Below are 17,349 nucleotides of genomic sequence, written 5' to 3' on the forward strand. Positions count from 1 at the left end.
CTTTACCCCACCCCACAAGTATCCTGTTTAGAAGTGTTTTCTCCTGTGGTCAGTGCAATATTTATTTTTTTTTTTCACTTCAAGGCAGCTTTTCTGTGTTTCCCCTTCAAAATATATCATAAATCAACAGTAGATCCCTCCCTCTTTTTGGCAGGAGGCATTAAGGGACTTTAAAGCCAGTATCATTTTGCTCTTGCTCTGGTTTCTGGTGCTGGGACGAAGAAATAAGCTGTCCTGCTGGGAAGCACTTTTTGGTCCTCTGGTGTAGAAATAACCCAGGGGAGATCTTGCTACAAGAGGTTAATGTTTAAAATAGCTCCGGTTTTCCTCTCCCAGATGTATAAAATGCTGGTCTAGGGGAGATCTAGCTAGGATCTAGCTGATGAGCAGGACAGGCGTTGGAGCTGTGGCAAGTTACACTGATGCGATCTTGTTCCACACATTTTATGACACTACAGAGTTCACTGGAAACCTCCCCACTTGTCTAGTGGAGGAAACCACTTAATTCTGGCTTCAAACCTATTTCTCTGAATTCTTTTTTCCATTGAGGAGGGTAAATAATCCGGTTGCTGAATGGTGCACATTGCCTTGAAGGTGAGATCTCGGTGCCTGGAGTAGTTTAAAGGCTTCCTCGGTTCCTGCTGCTCAGGGGCTCTCCAGGTCTGTTGTGCCATGCACGGTCCCTCCTGTTTGCTCCTCAGGTGACTCTGGCCGCTGGTCTTGGGGTTTCTCCTGCCTGTTTACCCAGCTGACCGGATGTTTGGAGACGATTACACACGCGTGTCACGTCTAGCGATGCCGGTGACCTTCTAAGTTGTGTTATTTTTATAAATTAAACCCCCCTTTGGAACAAAGGAAGCCCTGTGAGCTGTCCTCCCGCGGCGACCGCCTGCTGTTAATGTTTAATTGCCCTTTGACTCATTTCTCTCCTCCCCAGCCGGGTCTGGCCGAGGCTGGTGGTGAGGAGCTGCCCTCGAGGGTGATGATGGAAGTTGTGAATCAACTCTGCAGGAGTGGGAGCTGGGTAAGGGACCAATGCAGCCCTGGAGTCCCACGGGGACGTGATGTGGGATGCACCCAGCTGCGGTGGGGCCTGGCTCTGGTCAGGGGACCCAGAGGCAACGGGGTAGCTCCGTCCTTGCTCCATGCACACACACCTCCGCACCAACAGCCCCGGTAATGTGCTTCCTCCATGCCATCTCCATCAGGACCCCAAGCTTCAGATCCCTCCGGCAAGGCTGCCACCATCCAGGCTCTGTCTCTGGCCCGTGAGTCCCACGTCTTCCTGCCTCGTGCGAAGAGCGAGTCCTGCTGCTGGAAGTGTCCGTCCTGCCGGGATCCGAATCCCAAACGAAGGGACTTCCCATTCAGCATCCAGAAATGCAGCCAGGAGCCACCTCTGAAGATCTCTGGAACGGAAAGCCTCCCTCTGTGCCCAGAGGTGCTGCCTGCGCTGTGCCTGCCTCCCAGCACTCAGTGGAGCTGGCAGCGGGGAGGACGTGAGGATTTCTGGTCTGGCCCCATGCCCGACAGCCACGGTCTCCTCCTTGCTGCCACTCCAGGCTCGTACACCCTGTAACGTGCCCAGGCAGAGCCCGGGGAACGAACCCTCCCCTGAGACGAGGCTACACTCATCCTGCTTCACGAACCGGTGCTGGGTCCCCTTGCTGGCCTTCAGACCAGTTTTTCTGGCCTTCGGACCAGTTAACCTCCCCGACCAGGGCCATCCGGGGTGCCCTGCCCCTGGCCAACCTGATGGATTGGCCTGGGCTCCCTGTGTCAGGCCTGGCGGGACATGTCCCGGGGCAGGTGGCCAGGGCTCGTGTCCCTGTCCCATGCTGGCCAAGGCACGGATGAGGCTGGGCAGCCCACGCCCCTGCCCGCACCCTGCGTGCTTGCACTCCCCTTCATCTGCAGCAGGATGGGAATAACCCCGAGCACGCTTTAACCTCTGGGGAGCTGTGGCTTTGGCACTCTCATTTTGATATTAATTACTGCACAGAAGCAATTACAGCCAAGATGGCCTCTCGTTAGAGCTGCTGGGGCGAGGACGCAGGGGAGCGCGGTGCCTCCGGCCGTGCAACAGCTCGGTGGGGCTGAGTACGGTTCTCCCAGGTATGGGGAAGGGCTCCTCGCAGCGTGGTCTGGGGCTGATTCAGGGCATCTCCATCGGCTCTGAACCGCCGCCGGTTTTCCAGATCCAGGGGTGCAAGAGGGGAGCAGGGAGTAGCTGAAACATGGGGAAGAAGAAGGGGAACTTTCTGAAGCGGTTTCAGTGGGGTGCTGGACAGGTTGGGGGGTGATCCGGGCACCCTAGATGAAGGGGAAGGTGCAGTGGGGGCCCCTTGGGTTTCTCTGCTCCCCACTGGGGATGTTCTAAGGTGGCTGTGACCCCAGAGAGGGCCGTGGGGTGAGCAGAGCCGGGCGAAGGACAGGCCAGTAGGTTATGGGTGCAGGGGGTGTATGGCCCAGGGGTTGGGGTCCCCGGCACCCCGCGAGGCCGTAGGCAGTTCAAGACCCACGGGTCGCTGTGGGGTGCAGCCCTGGGTGCTGTGGGGTCTGCGAGCTGCCGGGGCGGGGGGGGAGGATGGACTGGGGAGCAGGAAAGCAGCACTGGGACCGCGGGAGAGCCACCAGTGGGGGGCAAACCCGCCCGGGAACCGGCCGCTGGCCGCCGTTCCCCATCCCCGGCGGCAGCAGGGCCGCCCCGCAGCCGGCACCGAGAGGGTTACGGGAGGCGGGGACGCACCGGGGCGCACCGGTACCGGCACAGCCGGCGGTGGGTGCCCGTTCCCCCTTCGCCCCCCTCCCCCGGAGCCGCTACCATGCTCCCACGGCCGGAGCCGCCTCCGCCGCCTCCTCGGCCCCGGCCCCGCGGAGACGGAGGGGGCGGCGGGGCAGGGCGGCCCCGGGCTTAGCGGCGGGGGCGGCGGGGGCCGCCGGAGGATGCGGCCGGGCGAGGCGAAGCGATCGCATCGCATCGCTCCCGCGGCCAAGCGGGGCCGCACCTGCGTTCCCCGGGCTGCGGCAGCCGGGGGGCTCCGGGGCCGTGTGTGCCCCCCCCGGCCCTTCTCCATCCCAGCCCCGTGGAACGAAGCATCTCGGCAAAGGGGCAAAAGGAGCGGAGGAGCGGCGGGGATCGCCCCCCAGGCCGGCTGCCCTCGAAGGAGGAGCAGGGGAGGCATCGCGACATCTTTCTGCTCCGCGTCGCTTCTCTTGCAACCTGGCAGTGCGCAAGGGCCGGGGAGAGCGCTGGCAGGGAGCTGGGGAGGCAGGCTCGCTCGGCTCCCGGCCTCCCCACGCCACGCCGGCGGTTATTTATAATTATCCCCTTTTCCCTCCTTCGGCCGCTCCTCGGCACGCAGCGGGATTCGGGGTTACGGCTGCAGGAGAAGGGGAAAGGCCTCGCGGCTCAACGGCCAACGAGACGGGGATGCTGCGGGCGATGGCCCGGTGAGTGTCGGGGCACGAGGGATCGCGGCGTTTCTGCGGGGCCGGAGCAGGGGAAGGTGCCGCGATGCCCAGGAACCGGGCTTTCTCAGAGCCCGAGTGCTCGGCCGAGTACTCCGCCGACTACTCGGTGAGCCTGCCGTCAGACCCCGAGCACGGCGTGGGTCGGACCCACGAGGTGACGGTGCGTAGCTCGGGACCCTGCCTCTGCCTACCCCGCTTCATGCGCCTCACCTTCGCTCCCGAGTCCCTGGAGAACCTCTACCAGACCTATTTTCGCCGCCAACGCCACGAGACCCTCCTGGTGCTGGTGGTCTTCGCCGCCCTCTTTGACTGCTACGTCCTCGTCATGTGCGCCGTGGTCTACGCCGCCGACAAACTGGCCCTGGTGCTGGCGGCAGCGGCCGGGCTGGCCACCCACATGCTGCTCTTCATCCTCTGCAAGTACAGGCTGCTCCCCGAGCGGGTGGCCCGCAGGTTCCTGCCCTACGTCCTCTGGGTCCTCATCTTGGCCCAAATCTTCTGCTACCTGGGTCTCAACTTCTCCCGCTCGCCCGAGGCCAGCGACACGGTGGGCTGGCAGGCTTTCTTCGTCTTCTCCTTCTTCATCACGCTGCCGCTGCGCTTGGCACCCATCGTGCTCATCACTGCCGTCTCCTGCGGCATCCACACGCTGGTGCTCGGTGTCACCGTCGCCCAGCAGCGGCAGGACGCCCTGGATGAGGGTGCGCTGCTGAGACAGGTACGGGGCCGGCGGGGGGACGTGGGGTCCCCCGGTGTGGTGGGGGGTGATGGGCAAATCATCCCCATTTGGTGTTTCCATGAGTTACCGTGCGGGTCCATCCCCGTCCCTATGCCCTGACCCTAAAGCCGGGTTTGATCCGGACCCTGCGAGCTGATCGTGGTGTTTGCTGGGAGCAGGGGGCTCCCCAAAACGTATCTGGGGATGGACCCGGATGGGGAGTGACATGCTGGGGAGTGCAGGAGCACCCGCCCGTGCTGGGACACATGGCCACGGACCCAGCCCTGCAAGCACAGCTCCATCCCCAGGAGCTGCCCAGGGTGCGTGGACACGTGGGCTGCAGTTGGGCTGCCGGGGAAACTGAGGCACGGTGGACTGTCCCCCGTCCACCCTGCCCAGCAGCCTTGCTTGTCGCAATTTCCCTTTGAATTGCAAAAATGGCTAAAAATGGCTAAAAATGGCCATTTTTAGCAGAAATGTGGCAGGAGCCCAGCTTCTGGGCTCGCAAACAGCCACTGGAGCTCTCCCAGGAGGAAGGAGCCAGGCAGCCACTCAGCCCCAGCTGGGTCGCTGGGCGATGCCCATCACCCAGCCCCGTGCCTGCGGCAGAGCCCAGGGACGCTTTGGGGTGATTTTCTGCACCAGCAAAGCTGGAGACACAGCGTCCCCGAGCCCGAATGTGGCCCCAAGGACGGGCCACCCATTCGCACGCGCAGCAAAGCAGGGGACGTGGGGGTCAGGCGGGGGGGAGAGCGGTCCCTGGCCCATCAGGTTCTTAATATTTCCTGGGAAATACCTGCCTGGAGCAGCTGGAGACTGTTTTTATTCCCTAAAATCAGTGAGTTTCACGGCTTGGCCGAGTCCCTTTCCTCCCACCGATGTCCCCGTGGGCTGGCCACGCACCCATCGATCTGGGGACCCTTTCCATGGCTGGGGTGGGGGAAAAGCTGGAGCTGAAAACTTGTGTGCCAGTGGCTGCTGACAGCAGCAGGGAAAAATCCCGCTGGAAGCATCTGCTCTGCCCCATAATGGTGTGCGCTCCGTGGGAGGATGCTACAGGAATTTGGGATGCTCTGGGTCAGGTCCTGGGAGACCTCCAGCTGCTCCCAGCCTAAATAGCAAGGAGGGGGGGGGAGGTATTTATTTTGCTTTTTGGGAGGTTTGGGGAGTGTTGAGCCCACGGTCACACCAGCAGTTTGGAAAATGGAACCTGTTCTCCAAAAATCCCGAAGATACTGATTTTTCCCCGCCCCTGGGGTGTATGGTGTGGGGCTGGTCCCCGGCATGGGGTATCTCCTGGCATCGCACAGGATTTTGCAAAGAAAAGCACTTTTTGAGCACAGTTTCTGGGCTGGGTGCTGGGGCAGCGGCATGGGTGCCCTCCCAGCGATGCCCGGCCAGAGGCACCAGCAGGAGAAATCCCAGCGCAGCAGCGGCTTTCCCAGGTTTCGCTCCCTACCTGGGATGCAAACACTGCACGTGGCTGATCCCAAGCTAAATAAACCTCTCGCTGCCGCCAGCCCCGGGATGCAGGAGGCGAGGGGGCACGCGGGCATCCCCCCAGCCGGCAGCAGGCATGCGCCACCGCGTTAATCATTGCCGTGGCACGGAGAGTCCGGAGCCGGTAAAACCTTGGCAACGCGGCTTGCCTCAGCCTCTGCCTGCTGCAAAAGGAGGAACATTATGTCCAGAAATAAACATCATATGCTTTATTATTATAGCCGGTGGTGCGGCTCCCGGAGGGCGCTGCTATTAATAGGATGAACCAGACGATGTCGCTTGAGCGGGGCCGGCGCAGCCCGGGGGGGTTCACGAGAGATGCCGGCAGTTTCTGCCCCGCTGCTGGCCATCGAGGAGGAGCCCGAAGGCTGAATCGTGGCAGGGGGTCAGGGTTTGGCGACGTTTGAGGCTGTATCTGCCCTGGTCGGGCTCGGCCGATGACCCGTTACCGGTTCAGATGGCCCTGGCGCATCCCACCGGGACCTTTCCTGCCGGACATGGATGGGGCTGGAAGGGGAAGGAGGGATAAGGCTCGTTCCATCGGCCGTGCACGCTCCTTCTGCACGTGTCTTGCTCTTGCTGCCCCCAAATTTTGCATCTAGTGCAAATAATAACCGGTGACCGTGCCGGGAGCGGGGTCTCCTCCGTGTCGGGGCTTTCCCCGTGGTGTTTGGGGTGCCAGGAGGTGTTTTGCAGCTCGGGCTGTGCTGGGAGAGGTTTCTGGGGACCAAGCATCCATTGCGTGGCTGCAGGATGGAGCCGGCAGATGCTCGGTGTGGGACGCGGCTGTGCCGTGCGGTTGCTGGGCGAGCGGGGCCCCGGTGTGCAGAGCCGTGCCGAGCCGTGCCGAGCTGCCCCGTGCCCATCCAGCGCTGGTAGAGTGGCCTGTTGTCATGACAATCTGAGAGGCTGGTTAAAAATAGCAAGTGGCTGCTTGTTTTGGGGGTTTCTTCTCTGTGCCCACCTCCAGACGGCTCCTCGCTTGCCATCTGCTGCGCCGCCGGTGCAGGGGCTTCCCGGGGATCCCCAGCTGCGGCGGCTCGGCCTGGGGCACGATCCAGCCCTGGGGCATCAACTGGGGGTCCCAGGTGCTCTCCCCTGCTCCTCATGCTCTTTCTTCCCCCCAAAAAAATAATTTCCTTGCTGCAAATAATTTTGTCAGCCCCGGGATGGTGCCACGCCAGCACCCAAACCCACAGGATCCTGTTTCATTCGTGCCTCAGTTTCCCCCCTGTGTGGAAGGGGTCGGCAGCTCCTCCCTGTCGCCGTGCGATGAGAGCGGGCTTGATGCTGTCGAGTGGTGAAACTCTCGAGGACGGGGACACCCAGGGATGGCTCTGGGGCCAGGGTGACATTACGGCGTTCCTCCCAGCTTGGTCGCTGGGCTATGAGACACGGGGACCAGGGACGGGACAAGGTCAGTACCGGGGAGCTGGGGCTCAGGAGAAGGATGCTGAGCATGGCTGCACATCCCCAAAGGAGACAAGCCCGGGGATGGCTCCGTGCTCTCCCTGCTGCCTCCTCCGTGCCGACTGAGACACAGCCCATGGCCCGCGGGGTGGGAGGACATCTCCGTGTCCCCATCGCCCCTTCGGCATAGCTGTTAGCACATCCTCCCCGTCGCTCTTCCCCTTTCTAGACTAAACAAATGGAATTCTTTCATCTTTCCCTCATCAGTCATATTTTCCACGGAGGGCTCTTTGCTCCCATCTGCAAAACCTGCTCTGTCCCCCGCCCCGGGCTGTGGGGATGGGGTCCATCCCGTGGGGTGGGATGGGTCCAGCCCGTGGGGACAGGATCCAGCCCAGAGGATGGGCTCCAGCCCATGGAGCTGGGGTCCAGCCTGTGGGATGGGACAGGGTCCTGCCCGTGAGGTCCTCCCCTCGTCCATGCCATGCTCCCTTGAAACCCCAAAGAAAACGGGGTGGGTTGTCACAGCCAGCAACACCCTGGGGCATCCATCGCCGGTGCTGCAGGCTCACACCTGTATTTTTGGCTGTCGAGAGGGATGTAGAGGGGCAGGAGCATGAGTAAATACATGATTTTAGGGTTTGGCCATGTTTTTATTAACTTCTTCTGCACAAAGGGGTGCAATTCCCGTGGCAGGGCTGGGGGGAGCGGCTGGCATGTGAGCCGCTGAGAGCCACTCGCCTTCAGCAGCTCCTTCCCCCGGGGCTGCACCCAGCCCCTGCCGACCTGCCGCCTTTTTCCAAAACATCTCTGCAAGTTTTAATGAAGCGGAGTCAGCCCACGGGGACCATGAGGTTTCCTGGGACGCTCGGGGTGTGATCCCCGGCTGGACCCCTCCTGCAGAGCCACAGTGACGGTCCCCCCGGTCTCCGGAGAGTCCCCCCAGCAGTTAACGGTGGCCATGGCTTGGTGATTTATCCCCAGGGTGTATTTTATGTCCTCCTCCAGCATTTGAATTCTTTTTTCCGCTCATCTATCAGGCTCTGCTGCCCAAACAGGGACTTGCGGTGACACCGGCACCGTCCCCAGGGTGTGCACGGGCTTCCCCGCGGCTCCGCTCACCCCCGTGTCCTTTTCTCTGTCCCCAAAGATCCTGTCCAACGTTGCCATCTACCTTTGCGCCATCATGGTGGGCACCATGTCCTACTACATGGCTGACCGCAAGCACCGCAAAGCCTTCCTCGAAGCGCGCCAGTCCCTCGAGGTCAAGCTCAACCTGGAGGAGCAGAGCCAGCAGCAGGTAGGAGCCACGGCTGGGCAAGGGGACAGCGTGGGGACAGGGCAAGGGATGGTGATGGGACACCGGTGAGGCTTTGGGACATGGTTAAGGCACCCACAGCCTGCGCCCTGCCTGGCGCAGAGGGAGCGTGGCAGGTGGCGATGGGGACAGGAGGACCCAAAGTGGGAAATGCATTTGCAGCTTTGCACCCTGTGCTCAATTTTGGGACTCGCCTTGTGGCCGTCCTCTTCCAGGGCCTCCCAGCTGCTGCCATGGCCACCACCAAGCTGTCCCCATCCCTGAGCACAGCCACGCAGCCGGTCCCCAGGCGCAGCCACGTGGCACGGCCACGTGGCCGGTGTTGTCCCTGTGCACAGCCGTGCGCGTGGCAGATTCTCAGCTGTGGCCATGCAGAATTTCCCTCTCCCAAGGCATGGCCACGCAGCAGCAGGTCCCTGTGCCCCAGCACGGCCACGTGGCAGGTCCCCATCCCCAGGCACGGCCACAGGGCACGTCCCTGTCATTGCGCGCAGCCACGCAGCACGTCCCTGTCCCCAGGCACGGCCACGTGGCGGGTCCCCATCCCTGAGCCCGGCCACGCAGCAGGTCCCCGTCCATCTCACGGGCTGGTCCTGCAGCAGACCACGACGGAGAAGGGAGCGCTGGCAGCGAGCAAGCACGGCCAGCCGCTCTCCGCTCATCCCATGAGCCATGCCCACCGCAGCGGAGCCCCACGCACACGGCTGTGCCGGCACCGCGCCGGGGTGGCCCCGGCAAGAGGAGCGGTCGGCGGGGAGCAGGCGTCGTGGTGCCAGCCGGCTGTTTCAAAGCCCCGTTGTCTCCAGCCACTGTCCGGTGACGAGCTGGGCTAATTTTAGCGCCTTATCTGAGACCTCTCTCCCCACCTCTCGTCTCTTATCTGGTTGATCTGCTGCCAGCAATTTGCTCCCAATGGCAACAAGAGACACGGTGGCGGGGCCGGGCCAGCGCCACCAGCATCCTTTTTGCTGTGAAACCTGGGTGGATGCTCTGATGTCTAATAAGGGGTTAGGGCCAGGGAGGAATTTGGGTGATGGGGGCAAATCCTGGGGCTGGGGGATGCTCCGAGTGAAAGCGCCTTTGAGGCCTCAGCTTGTGGGTTCGGAGGGGTATAGGAAGGGAAATGGGGATTATTATCACATGAGCTCTGTTTCCTTAGGGAACTGAGCTAAAAATAGCCTGTGATCTTGCAGGAAAGGCTGCTGGTGTGAGGCCAAGTGGCTCGGGGCAGGGGGACCACGGGGCAGGGAGTGATGCTGGCAGCTGGATCCATCCCTCCTCCCTCCAGGCCATCAGCGGTGGCTGAACCGGCAGCCCCGCGGGCAGAGCTAAGGTTAACAGGAGCCGAGAGGAGCCGGGGAGCTCCCACGCGCCTCCCCGCCGGCAGCCCCTGGAGATGGGGATGGGGACACGGTGCCGTTCCTCCAGCAACAGCCCTGCCACGGCTGCGTGCAGAAACGCCCTCGTCCCAGGGGAAAACCCACTTCACTAACCGAGTTACTTACATTTAGTGCAAATCCCCACGCACAGCCGGGCAGAGCTATCCCTTCTCCGGCTCCGGGGCTGCAGGGACAGTGGGGACAGCGATGGGTACATGTCCCCAAGTGGGCTTGATTCTATTGGGGGACCTTGGTCGAGTCTTATGCATGGATGTGGGAGACCCACCACACTTTTAAACTGATAAATCCTCCCTGGCATGGTGTAACCTGGGTCCATACACCCAGCCCTGACCCACCCCTGGGGCAGGACACCCTGGGGCAGCTCCCCTGGGGACATCGGTGCAGACCCCGAGGTCACTCCCAGCGCCGGCCCAGGTTTATTTGGGCTGATGAAACCTTGGCCAACACAATGCATTTTAATTCTCAAGCTCCCAGCTTGAGAATTAAACCTCCCAGCGAGGAGGGAGGAATTCTCAAGCTCCCAGCGAGAGGTTGGGCTCCATAGTGCATCTGCAGAAGGGATCTGGGGCGCACAAGGAAATTTTGCAGCTCAGCAGCTGGTGTCCAAGTAAGTGTGTGGGACTGTCCCTCCTTCCCACGGCTCCGGGGACGGCGAGGCTGGGGGCTGCAGTGCCCCAAACCTGCCACCCTCCCATCCTCCTCCGGCTGGGACTTCTTCCCACTTGCAAAAATCTTGATGAGAACTTGTAAAATAGGGAGGAAAATGGTAAAAGCAGCGGCTGGCATCCCCGGCAGAGCACCACCAAGGCGGACCTGCCACCCCTGGGTCCGTCCCCGCCACCCAGGGGTGCGGGTTTGGAGTCGGGGTGATGGGACACCCCGCTCCGAGCTTAGTTTCCCTGCCTGGAGGAAAAGCTCCTGTTTCACCCGTGGCTTGATCCCCTCGCTCCTTCCCCACGTGTGGCTGAGAGATCGGGCTAAAGAGCTGGCTGGGCCCTGGGATCCGTCGGGGACGGCCAGCTGCGGCAGCCCGAGCACCGTGCGTTTGCACCGCGCATTTGCATTTGCACCGCACGTTTGCACCACGTATTTGCACTCTGTATTTGCACCCCGTGTTGCTGCGCTCGGCACGGGCTTGGCTTCACGGCGTGGCGAACTCCCTTCCCTCCCCGTCCCCCAGGAGCGGCTGATGCTCTCCATCCTGCCCAAGCACGTGGCCGATGAGATGCTGAAGGACATGAAGAAGGACCCGAGCCAGAAGGAGATGCAGCAGTTCAACACCATGTACATGTACCGCCACGAGAACGTCAGGTAGGACCGTCCCATCCTGGGGGGGGGGGGGGGGGAACCTCCAATTTTTTGCAAAAATGTGTATTTTGTAGTCCTGGCTAGAAAAAAGGGGAGAGATCGGGGTGCTTTGCAGCTAAAGCGAAGGGTGATGGGCCGGCCACCAACCAGACCACGGCTTGGGGCTCCTTTTTGCGCCAGCCATGGTTTGCAGAGCATCGTTTTCAGCCATGTCCCAAAACAGCCTTTCCTCTGGCACGGGTGCCCCGGCGAAAAAGCGGAGTCGGGAAGGGGGGGCCTGGGGGGGCCGCCGGGGCTGAGCCGCTCGCCGTCGCTCCCCGCAGCATCCTCTTCGCAGACATCGTGGGCTTCACCCAGCTCTCCTCGTCCTGCAGTGCCCAGGAGCTGGTGAAGCTCCTCAACGAGCTCTTCGCCCGCTTCGACAAGCTGGCAGCCGTGAGTGCCCCCCCCCCGCCCCGCCCCGGGCCCCCCGCCTGGCACGTAATGAGCGGGGCAGGTCTCAGCCACCACCCCGCTCTGGCCCCAGCCGAAAGCTGCATCCCGGGATGGGGACGAGGAGGTTAAAGTATTATTGCTGCGGGATGCCGGAGACGCCCCGCCTCGCGTTGGAAAAATAGAGCTGGGAAGGGCCCCCCCGCAGCCGGGGTGCAGCCGGCTCCTGGCCGAGCCCTCAGGGGAGGCAGGGTGGGAACGGAAAATCCGATTATTTGTGTCCCCGCTGGGCGCGGGAGATCTCTGCGTGGGTCAAGGTTGGCCTGGGAGAGGGATGGGGGTGGCGAGGGGGACCCAGCTGATGGGTGGGGGGCTGACACCGTGCCCTCCCCCCCCCCCGTCCCCAGAAATACCACCAGCTGCGCATCAAGATCCTGGGCGACTGCTACTACTGCATCTGCGGGCTGCCCGAGTACCGGGAGGACCACGCCGTCTGCTCCATCATGATGGGACTGGCCATGGTGGAGGCCATTTCGTAAGGGCTTTCTCCTCGGGGAGCGGGGGGCATTCACGCCCAGGGAGGGGTGCCAGGGTGGGCAGGGGCTCCTGGTGGGCTTGGGGGGGGGGTCCAGCCTCTGCAAAATGCATTAAAATATGGAGGGGTGATAATTAATGATGGGGGGTCGGGATGGGGATGGGTTGGGAGGGGGTCACCCCCACATCATCCTTGTCTTCCCCCCGCCAGCTACGTGCGGGAGAAGACCAAGACGGCGGTGGACATGCGGGTGGGGGTGCACAGCGGGACGGTGCTGGGGGGTGTGCTGGGCCAGAAGCGCTGGCAGTACGACGTGTGGTCCACCGACGTCACCGTGGCCAACAAGATGGAGGCGGGCGGCATCCCTGGGTGAGCATCTCCGGGGGGGGGGAGGTGGGGAGGGACGGGGTGCCCTGCACCCAAGGGTGACACTGGTGCTCGGTGCTGGCAGGCGGGTGCACATCTCGCAGAGCACCATGGATTGCCTGAAGGGAGAGTTCGAGGTGGAGCCGGGGGAAGGTGGCTCACGCTGCGAGTACCTGAAGGAGAAGGGCATCGTCACCTACCTCGTCGTGGTCCCCAAGCAGCCCCTGCGCAACGGCATCAATGGGGTGGTGAGTGGCGGCAGCGGTGCCGCGGTGAGCCGGGGTGGGGGGACGCACCCCACCGCCACCCACCACCGTCCACCTTGCAGAAGCTGTCGCTGACCTCGTCCCATAGCGGCTCCCCACCGCTGGTCAACACCAAGGAGCGCAACGGCAGCCTCAGCCTGGCCTGCGCCAGCCCCGAGGAGCCCGAGGAGCCCGACGCCAGGGTGAGGGGCACCCTGGAGAGCGGGGAGGAGGATGGAGAGGTACAGCCCGCGCAAAGCATCCCCCTTCCAGCAGCTCGTCTGCATTTGGAGGGCTGCTGATAGCCACACCGGTGTGGCCGAAGCCCCTGGTGCCAGCGTGTTGGTTGTGCCGGCACAGGCGGTGAACCCCTCCTTCCCCAACCCACGGCGGCGGCTGCGGCTGCGGGACCTGGCCGAGCGGGTGATCGACGCCTCGCAGAACGAGCAGGAGCTCAACAAGCTGCTCAACGAAGCCTTGCTGGAGCGCGAGTCCGTCCAGGCGTGAGTCACCCCGGCCGGCGGCGTGTCCCGGCACGGCTCGGCAGGTCCCCGGTGCCACCGGGCGGTGACGGGCGTTGTCACCGGCAGGCTGAAGGGGAAGAGCACCTTCCGGCTCTCCATGCGCTTCATCGACCCCGAGATGGAGACGCGCTACTCGGTGGAGAAGGAGAAGCAGAGTGGGGCTGCCTTCAGCTGCTCCTGCGTCGTCCTCTTCTTCACCGCCTTGGTGGAGGTCTTCATCGACCCCTGGTACGGTGGGAAGGTGGCGGGGACAGGCGGCCCCAAGACGTGCTCGGCCCCGCCGGGCTTCAAACCCATCCCCTTTTGGCAGGTTGGTGGCCAACTACGTGACCTTCGTGGTGGGGGAGATCCTGCTGCTCATCCTCACCCTCTGCTCGTTGGCTGCCATCTTCCCCCGGGTGAGATGGGACAGGCTCACTGCTCATGGTGATGGGACGCCGTGATGTCCCACCACCGTGTCCTGCCTGGGTGAACCCCTCCCCACCTTCCTCTCCCCGCAGGTCTTCCCCAAAAAGCTTGTGGCCTTCTCAACCTGGATCGACAGGACCCGCTGGGCACGCAACACCTGGGCCATGGCCGCCATCGTCATCGTCACCATGGCCGACATTGTGGACATGGTGAGCCACCAGCCTGGGTGCCAGCGGGGCTGAACCTACTCCAGCCTCCATCCAGGCAGCCCATAATTGTGCACGGCCCCGTGCACGGCCGATCGTTAAAGCAATTAGCAAGGCTGCACTGCGGATGGGGGGATTTTAGGCTGGGTGTCCTCCTTCTGCTGTGCAAAGCACCCTGTCCTGTTGGGTGGCCGTGCAGCCCGGGGAGAGGTGTACCCCCGTCCCCGTGTCCCCCTCCTCACCCTGCCCTTGTGTCCCCAGCTCAGCTGCCGGCAGGACCACAGCGGGACGGGCAACGGGACAGCGGGGCCACCGCGGCCGGGTGGCTGCGAGGAGCAGCCCAAATACTACAGCTACATCGCCCTGCTGGCCTTGGTGGCCACCATCATGCTGGTGCAGGTCAGCCACATGGTCAAGCTGACCCTCATGGTGCTGATCACCGGGGCCACCGGCACCGTCAACATCTATGCCTGGGAGCACATCTTCGACCAGTACGACCGCCGCCGTGGCCAGCAAAGCACGTAAGGGGTGGCAGGGGGGGTGGGCATGGGTTGGGGGGTACACGGCCATGCCCACCGCCCACCCACACCTCCCCGCCTCTGCCAGCAGGTCCTCACTGGTCCCCTCCAAGTACTCCATGACAGCGATGATCTTCATCGTGATGCTCAGCTTCTACTACTTCTCTCGCCACGTGAGTGACCCACCCGCCCACCCCGGGAAGCTCCCCTCCCCTCTGCGTCTTCACCCTCAGCCCCTGCCCTTATTTTTTGCAAGCTCCAAGGCAGCAGGATTTGTCCCCAGCTGTGGAAAGCATCATCAGCTCTTCTCCAAGGAACCCGACCCCAAGGAAGCCCTTTCTCTCCAGGACCGCATCGGTGCAGAGAGCACCTCCATCTCACCCCTGTGGTTAGGGGTGGGCAGCAACGTGGTGGCCCTAAGGCCCGTGCCTGCCCTGCAAGGGTCCCGCTTGCACCTTGGGTCTCATGTCCCCAGTTAGGTCTTCACGTTTCCCAGAGCCTCTCTCCAGGCTGTCCCCAAGCCCGGACCAGCCCCACAGGGGCCAGGATGCTCCCAGCACTGAAGGGGACCCACTGGTGGGTGGAAACTGGGGGTGCAGCCATCTCCTCCCACCCACAGGTGGAGAAGCTGGCCAGGACCCTCTTCCTCTGGAAGATTGACGTCCACGACCAGAAGGAGCGGGTCTACGAGATGCGGCGCTGGAACGAGGCCCTCGTCACCAACATGCTGCCCGAGCACGTGGCCCGGCACTTCCTGGGTTCTAAGAAGCGGGATGAGGTGAGGGGCACCCGGGAGGGGGGGATTTGCCCCCCATTTTTTTTGGGGGGGGCCCTCTGGGGCCAGAGGCTTTGCCGAAGGCTCTGGCTGAGCATCTTTGGTTGGATGAAGATGATGTCTTGGCCGTTCAAGGCAAGGTTGCAGAGCACCCTCATTTTTTCACACGTGCCAAGGGAAGATGGCTTCACAGGAGGGTTTGGCTTTGCCGGAGGTGCTGGTGTCACATGTGGGCATGTCCCTGGCTCACAGCCACCGTCCCATCCTGTCCCCAGGAGCTGTACAGCCAGTCCTACGATGAGATCGGCGTCATGTTCGCCTCCCTCCCCAACTTCGCCGACTTCTACACGGAGGAGAGCATCAACAACGGGGGCATTGAGTGCCTGCGGTTCCTCAACGAGATCATCTCCGACTTCGACGCAGTGAGTCGGGATGGAGCCGGCCACGGGGGTGGTACGGGGCTTGGGCAGACCTTCCCTTCCTGCCCCATTTGGGGGCAGAAGGACCTGCCACGGCCCCGGGGTGCCTGAGGGTCTTGTCTCCACGGTTCAGCTCCTGGACGAACCCCAATTCCGGTGCATCACCAAAATCAAAACCATCGGCAGCACCTACATGGCCGCTTCTGGAGTGACCCCCGATGCCAATGCCAACGGCTACAGCGCCAAGGTGAGGGGTCCCCGTGGTGGTGGGACAGCGGGCAAGGGGTGGGCAGGCCTGACCCACGGTGCCCTTGCAGAAGGAGACCCTTTCGGATAAGGAGCGCTGGCAGCACTTGGCCGACTTGGCTGACTTTGCCTTAGCCATGAAGGTGACGCTGATGAACATCAACTACCAGTCCTTCAACAACTTCATGCTCCGCATAGGCAAGTCCATGAGCGCGGGGCAGGGTCTGCCTCGGTGTCCCCTGTCCCTCCTTCCCCGCGAGTGGTGGGACACTGGGCAGCAGCTGTAGTTCAGCAGCTGAAGGCAGCAGGGCTGGGGGGGGACCTCATTGCCCCGACCCATCCCCTGGGACAGACTCTCCTGCAGACCAGGATGTCCTGTCCATGTCACCAGGCACGGAGGTGACATCTACTCCCCGTCTTGCACAGGCATGAACAAGGGGGCCGTGCTGGCGGGCGTCATCGGCGCCCGCAAGCCGCACTACGACATCTGGGGCAACACGGTGAACGTGGCCAGCAGGATGGAGTCCACCGGCGTGATGGGGAACATACAGGTGGGCGACGAGGGGGGCACAAATTGGCAACCCATGGGGGGCTGCAGCCCTCAAAACACCCCAGGCTTTGGGTGGGAGGGGGAAAGTGCTGCAGGGAGCACACGGGAGGGTTGGGGCTGGCTGAGGGGCTCCTCCGTGCTGGGAATGGGGCAAGGTGATGCACCCCAAGACAATGGGGCAGGTGGGTAGACCTGTTGCCCGAGTGGCACACGGGGGTCCCTGCTCCCCATGTCCAGCCTCCCACCACGTCTGCTTGTCCCCGCAGGTGGTGGAGGAGACCCACCTCATCCTGAAAGAGTACGGCTTCCGCTTCGTGCGCCGGGGAGCCATCTACGTCAAGGGCAAAGGGGAGCTGCTCACCTTCTTCCTCAAGGGCCGGGAGAAGCAGGGCTCCTTCGTCAACGGCTCCTCCGTCACCCTGCCCCATCAGGTGGTGGACAGCTCGTGAGGGTCTGGCGCCCGCCCGCCAGCACAGCCACCACCTCCCGGCGCCCCGAGCGGGGCGGCTCGGAGGGGGCCCGGCATCTGCCGCCGGGGACGTCCATCCCACCGCGCTCCGGATCTGCAACCAAACTCGAGAAACCAACCCCTTCGCACGACCCTTTCCGAGTCCCCGCCGGAGGTTTCTGGTGGGGGGTTTGCTCCATTGCACCTGCGGCTGAGCAGCAGGGAGACGCGGGGCCGCCCCGGCAGGCTCCTCCGGCCGTTCACGCTCGCGCGCAAGCACACGCAAGCTCGCGGCCCCCGGCGGGCACGGGGCCGGGGACACGCGCTGCCTTTCCCCGGGCATCCCAGGCTTCACCGGGCAGGCGGCCGCACCACCAGCCGCGCCGGGGGACAGCATGACATTAAAGTAGCGTCACGGGCCCCGGCCGCCGCGCGCTTGGCACCAGGAGAGCCAAACTCAGGGCCGGATGGGAAGACACCACGTCTCTCCTGCGTGCCGGGAGCGGTAGCTACAAACCGGGAGCATCCGGGGTTTGCTGTTAGTTCATA

General features: G+C 63.2%; 1 protein-coding gene across 3 annotated transcripts; it reads left to right on the plus strand.

Annotated features, from left to right (window-relative positions):
- The first annotated feature begins 1,355 nt into the window (after positions 1-1,355).
- On the plus strand, positions 1,356-17,277 carry ADCY3 (adenylate cyclase 3). 3 transcript variants are annotated; one of them, XM_072858188.1, is made up of 21 exons: positions 1,356-1,441; positions 3,366-4,192; positions 8,253-8,402; positions 11,001-11,131; positions 11,452-11,563; positions 11,968-12,095; positions 12,306-12,464; positions 12,547-12,709; positions 12,790-12,948; positions 13,067-13,209; positions 13,297-13,458; positions 13,541-13,628; positions 13,731-13,847; positions 14,106-14,365; positions 14,451-14,535; positions 14,982-15,140; positions 15,413-15,559; positions 15,690-15,803; positions 15,874-16,000; positions 16,229-16,353; positions 16,619-17,277. In XM_072858188.1, the coding sequence occupies exons 2-21, from the start codon at positions 3,518-3,520 to the stop codon at positions 16,799-16,801; spliced, it is 3,387 nt and encodes a 1,128-aa protein (XP_072714289.1). In that variant the 5' UTR covers positions 1,356-1,441; positions 3,366-3,517; the 3' UTR covers positions 16,802-17,277. The 3 variants fall into 3 exon arrangements, with proteins under 3 accessions (XP_072714289.1, XP_072714292.1, XP_072714291.1); XM_072858191.1 differs by lacking the exon at positions 1,356-1,441 and adding an exon at positions 2,003-2,115 and having other exon boundaries at positions 14,454-14,535; XM_072858190.1 differs by lacking the exon at positions 1,356-1,441 and having other exon boundaries at positions 2,638-4,192.
- Positions 17,278-17,349: the final 72 nt, after the last annotated feature.

The sequence above is a fragment of the Ciconia boyciana genome, chromosome 3 (assembly GCF_034638445.1).
Source record: "Ciconia boyciana chromosome 3, ASM3463844v1, whole genome shotgun sequence".
Taxonomy (NCBI): Eukaryota; Metazoa; Chordata; class Aves; order Ciconiiformes; family Ciconiidae; genus Ciconia; species Ciconia boyciana.

What these genes read in the sequence shown, in the direction of transcription:
- ADCY3 (XM_072858188.1), top strand. Translation starts at nt 3,518, where the DNA reads ATGCCCAGGAACCGGGCTTTCTCAGAGCCCGAGTGCTCGGCCGAGTAC. An exon ending in CCAACGGCTACAGCGCCAAG is followed by an intron (nt 15,804 to 15,873) that starts GTGAGGGGTCCC and finishes GTGCCCTTGCAG; the next exon opens with AAGGAGACCCTTTCGGATAA. An exon ending in CAACTTCATGCTCCGCATAG is followed by an intron (nt 16,001 to 16,228) that starts GCAAGTCCATGA and finishes CGTCTTGCACAG; the next exon opens with GCATGAACAAGGGGGCCGTG.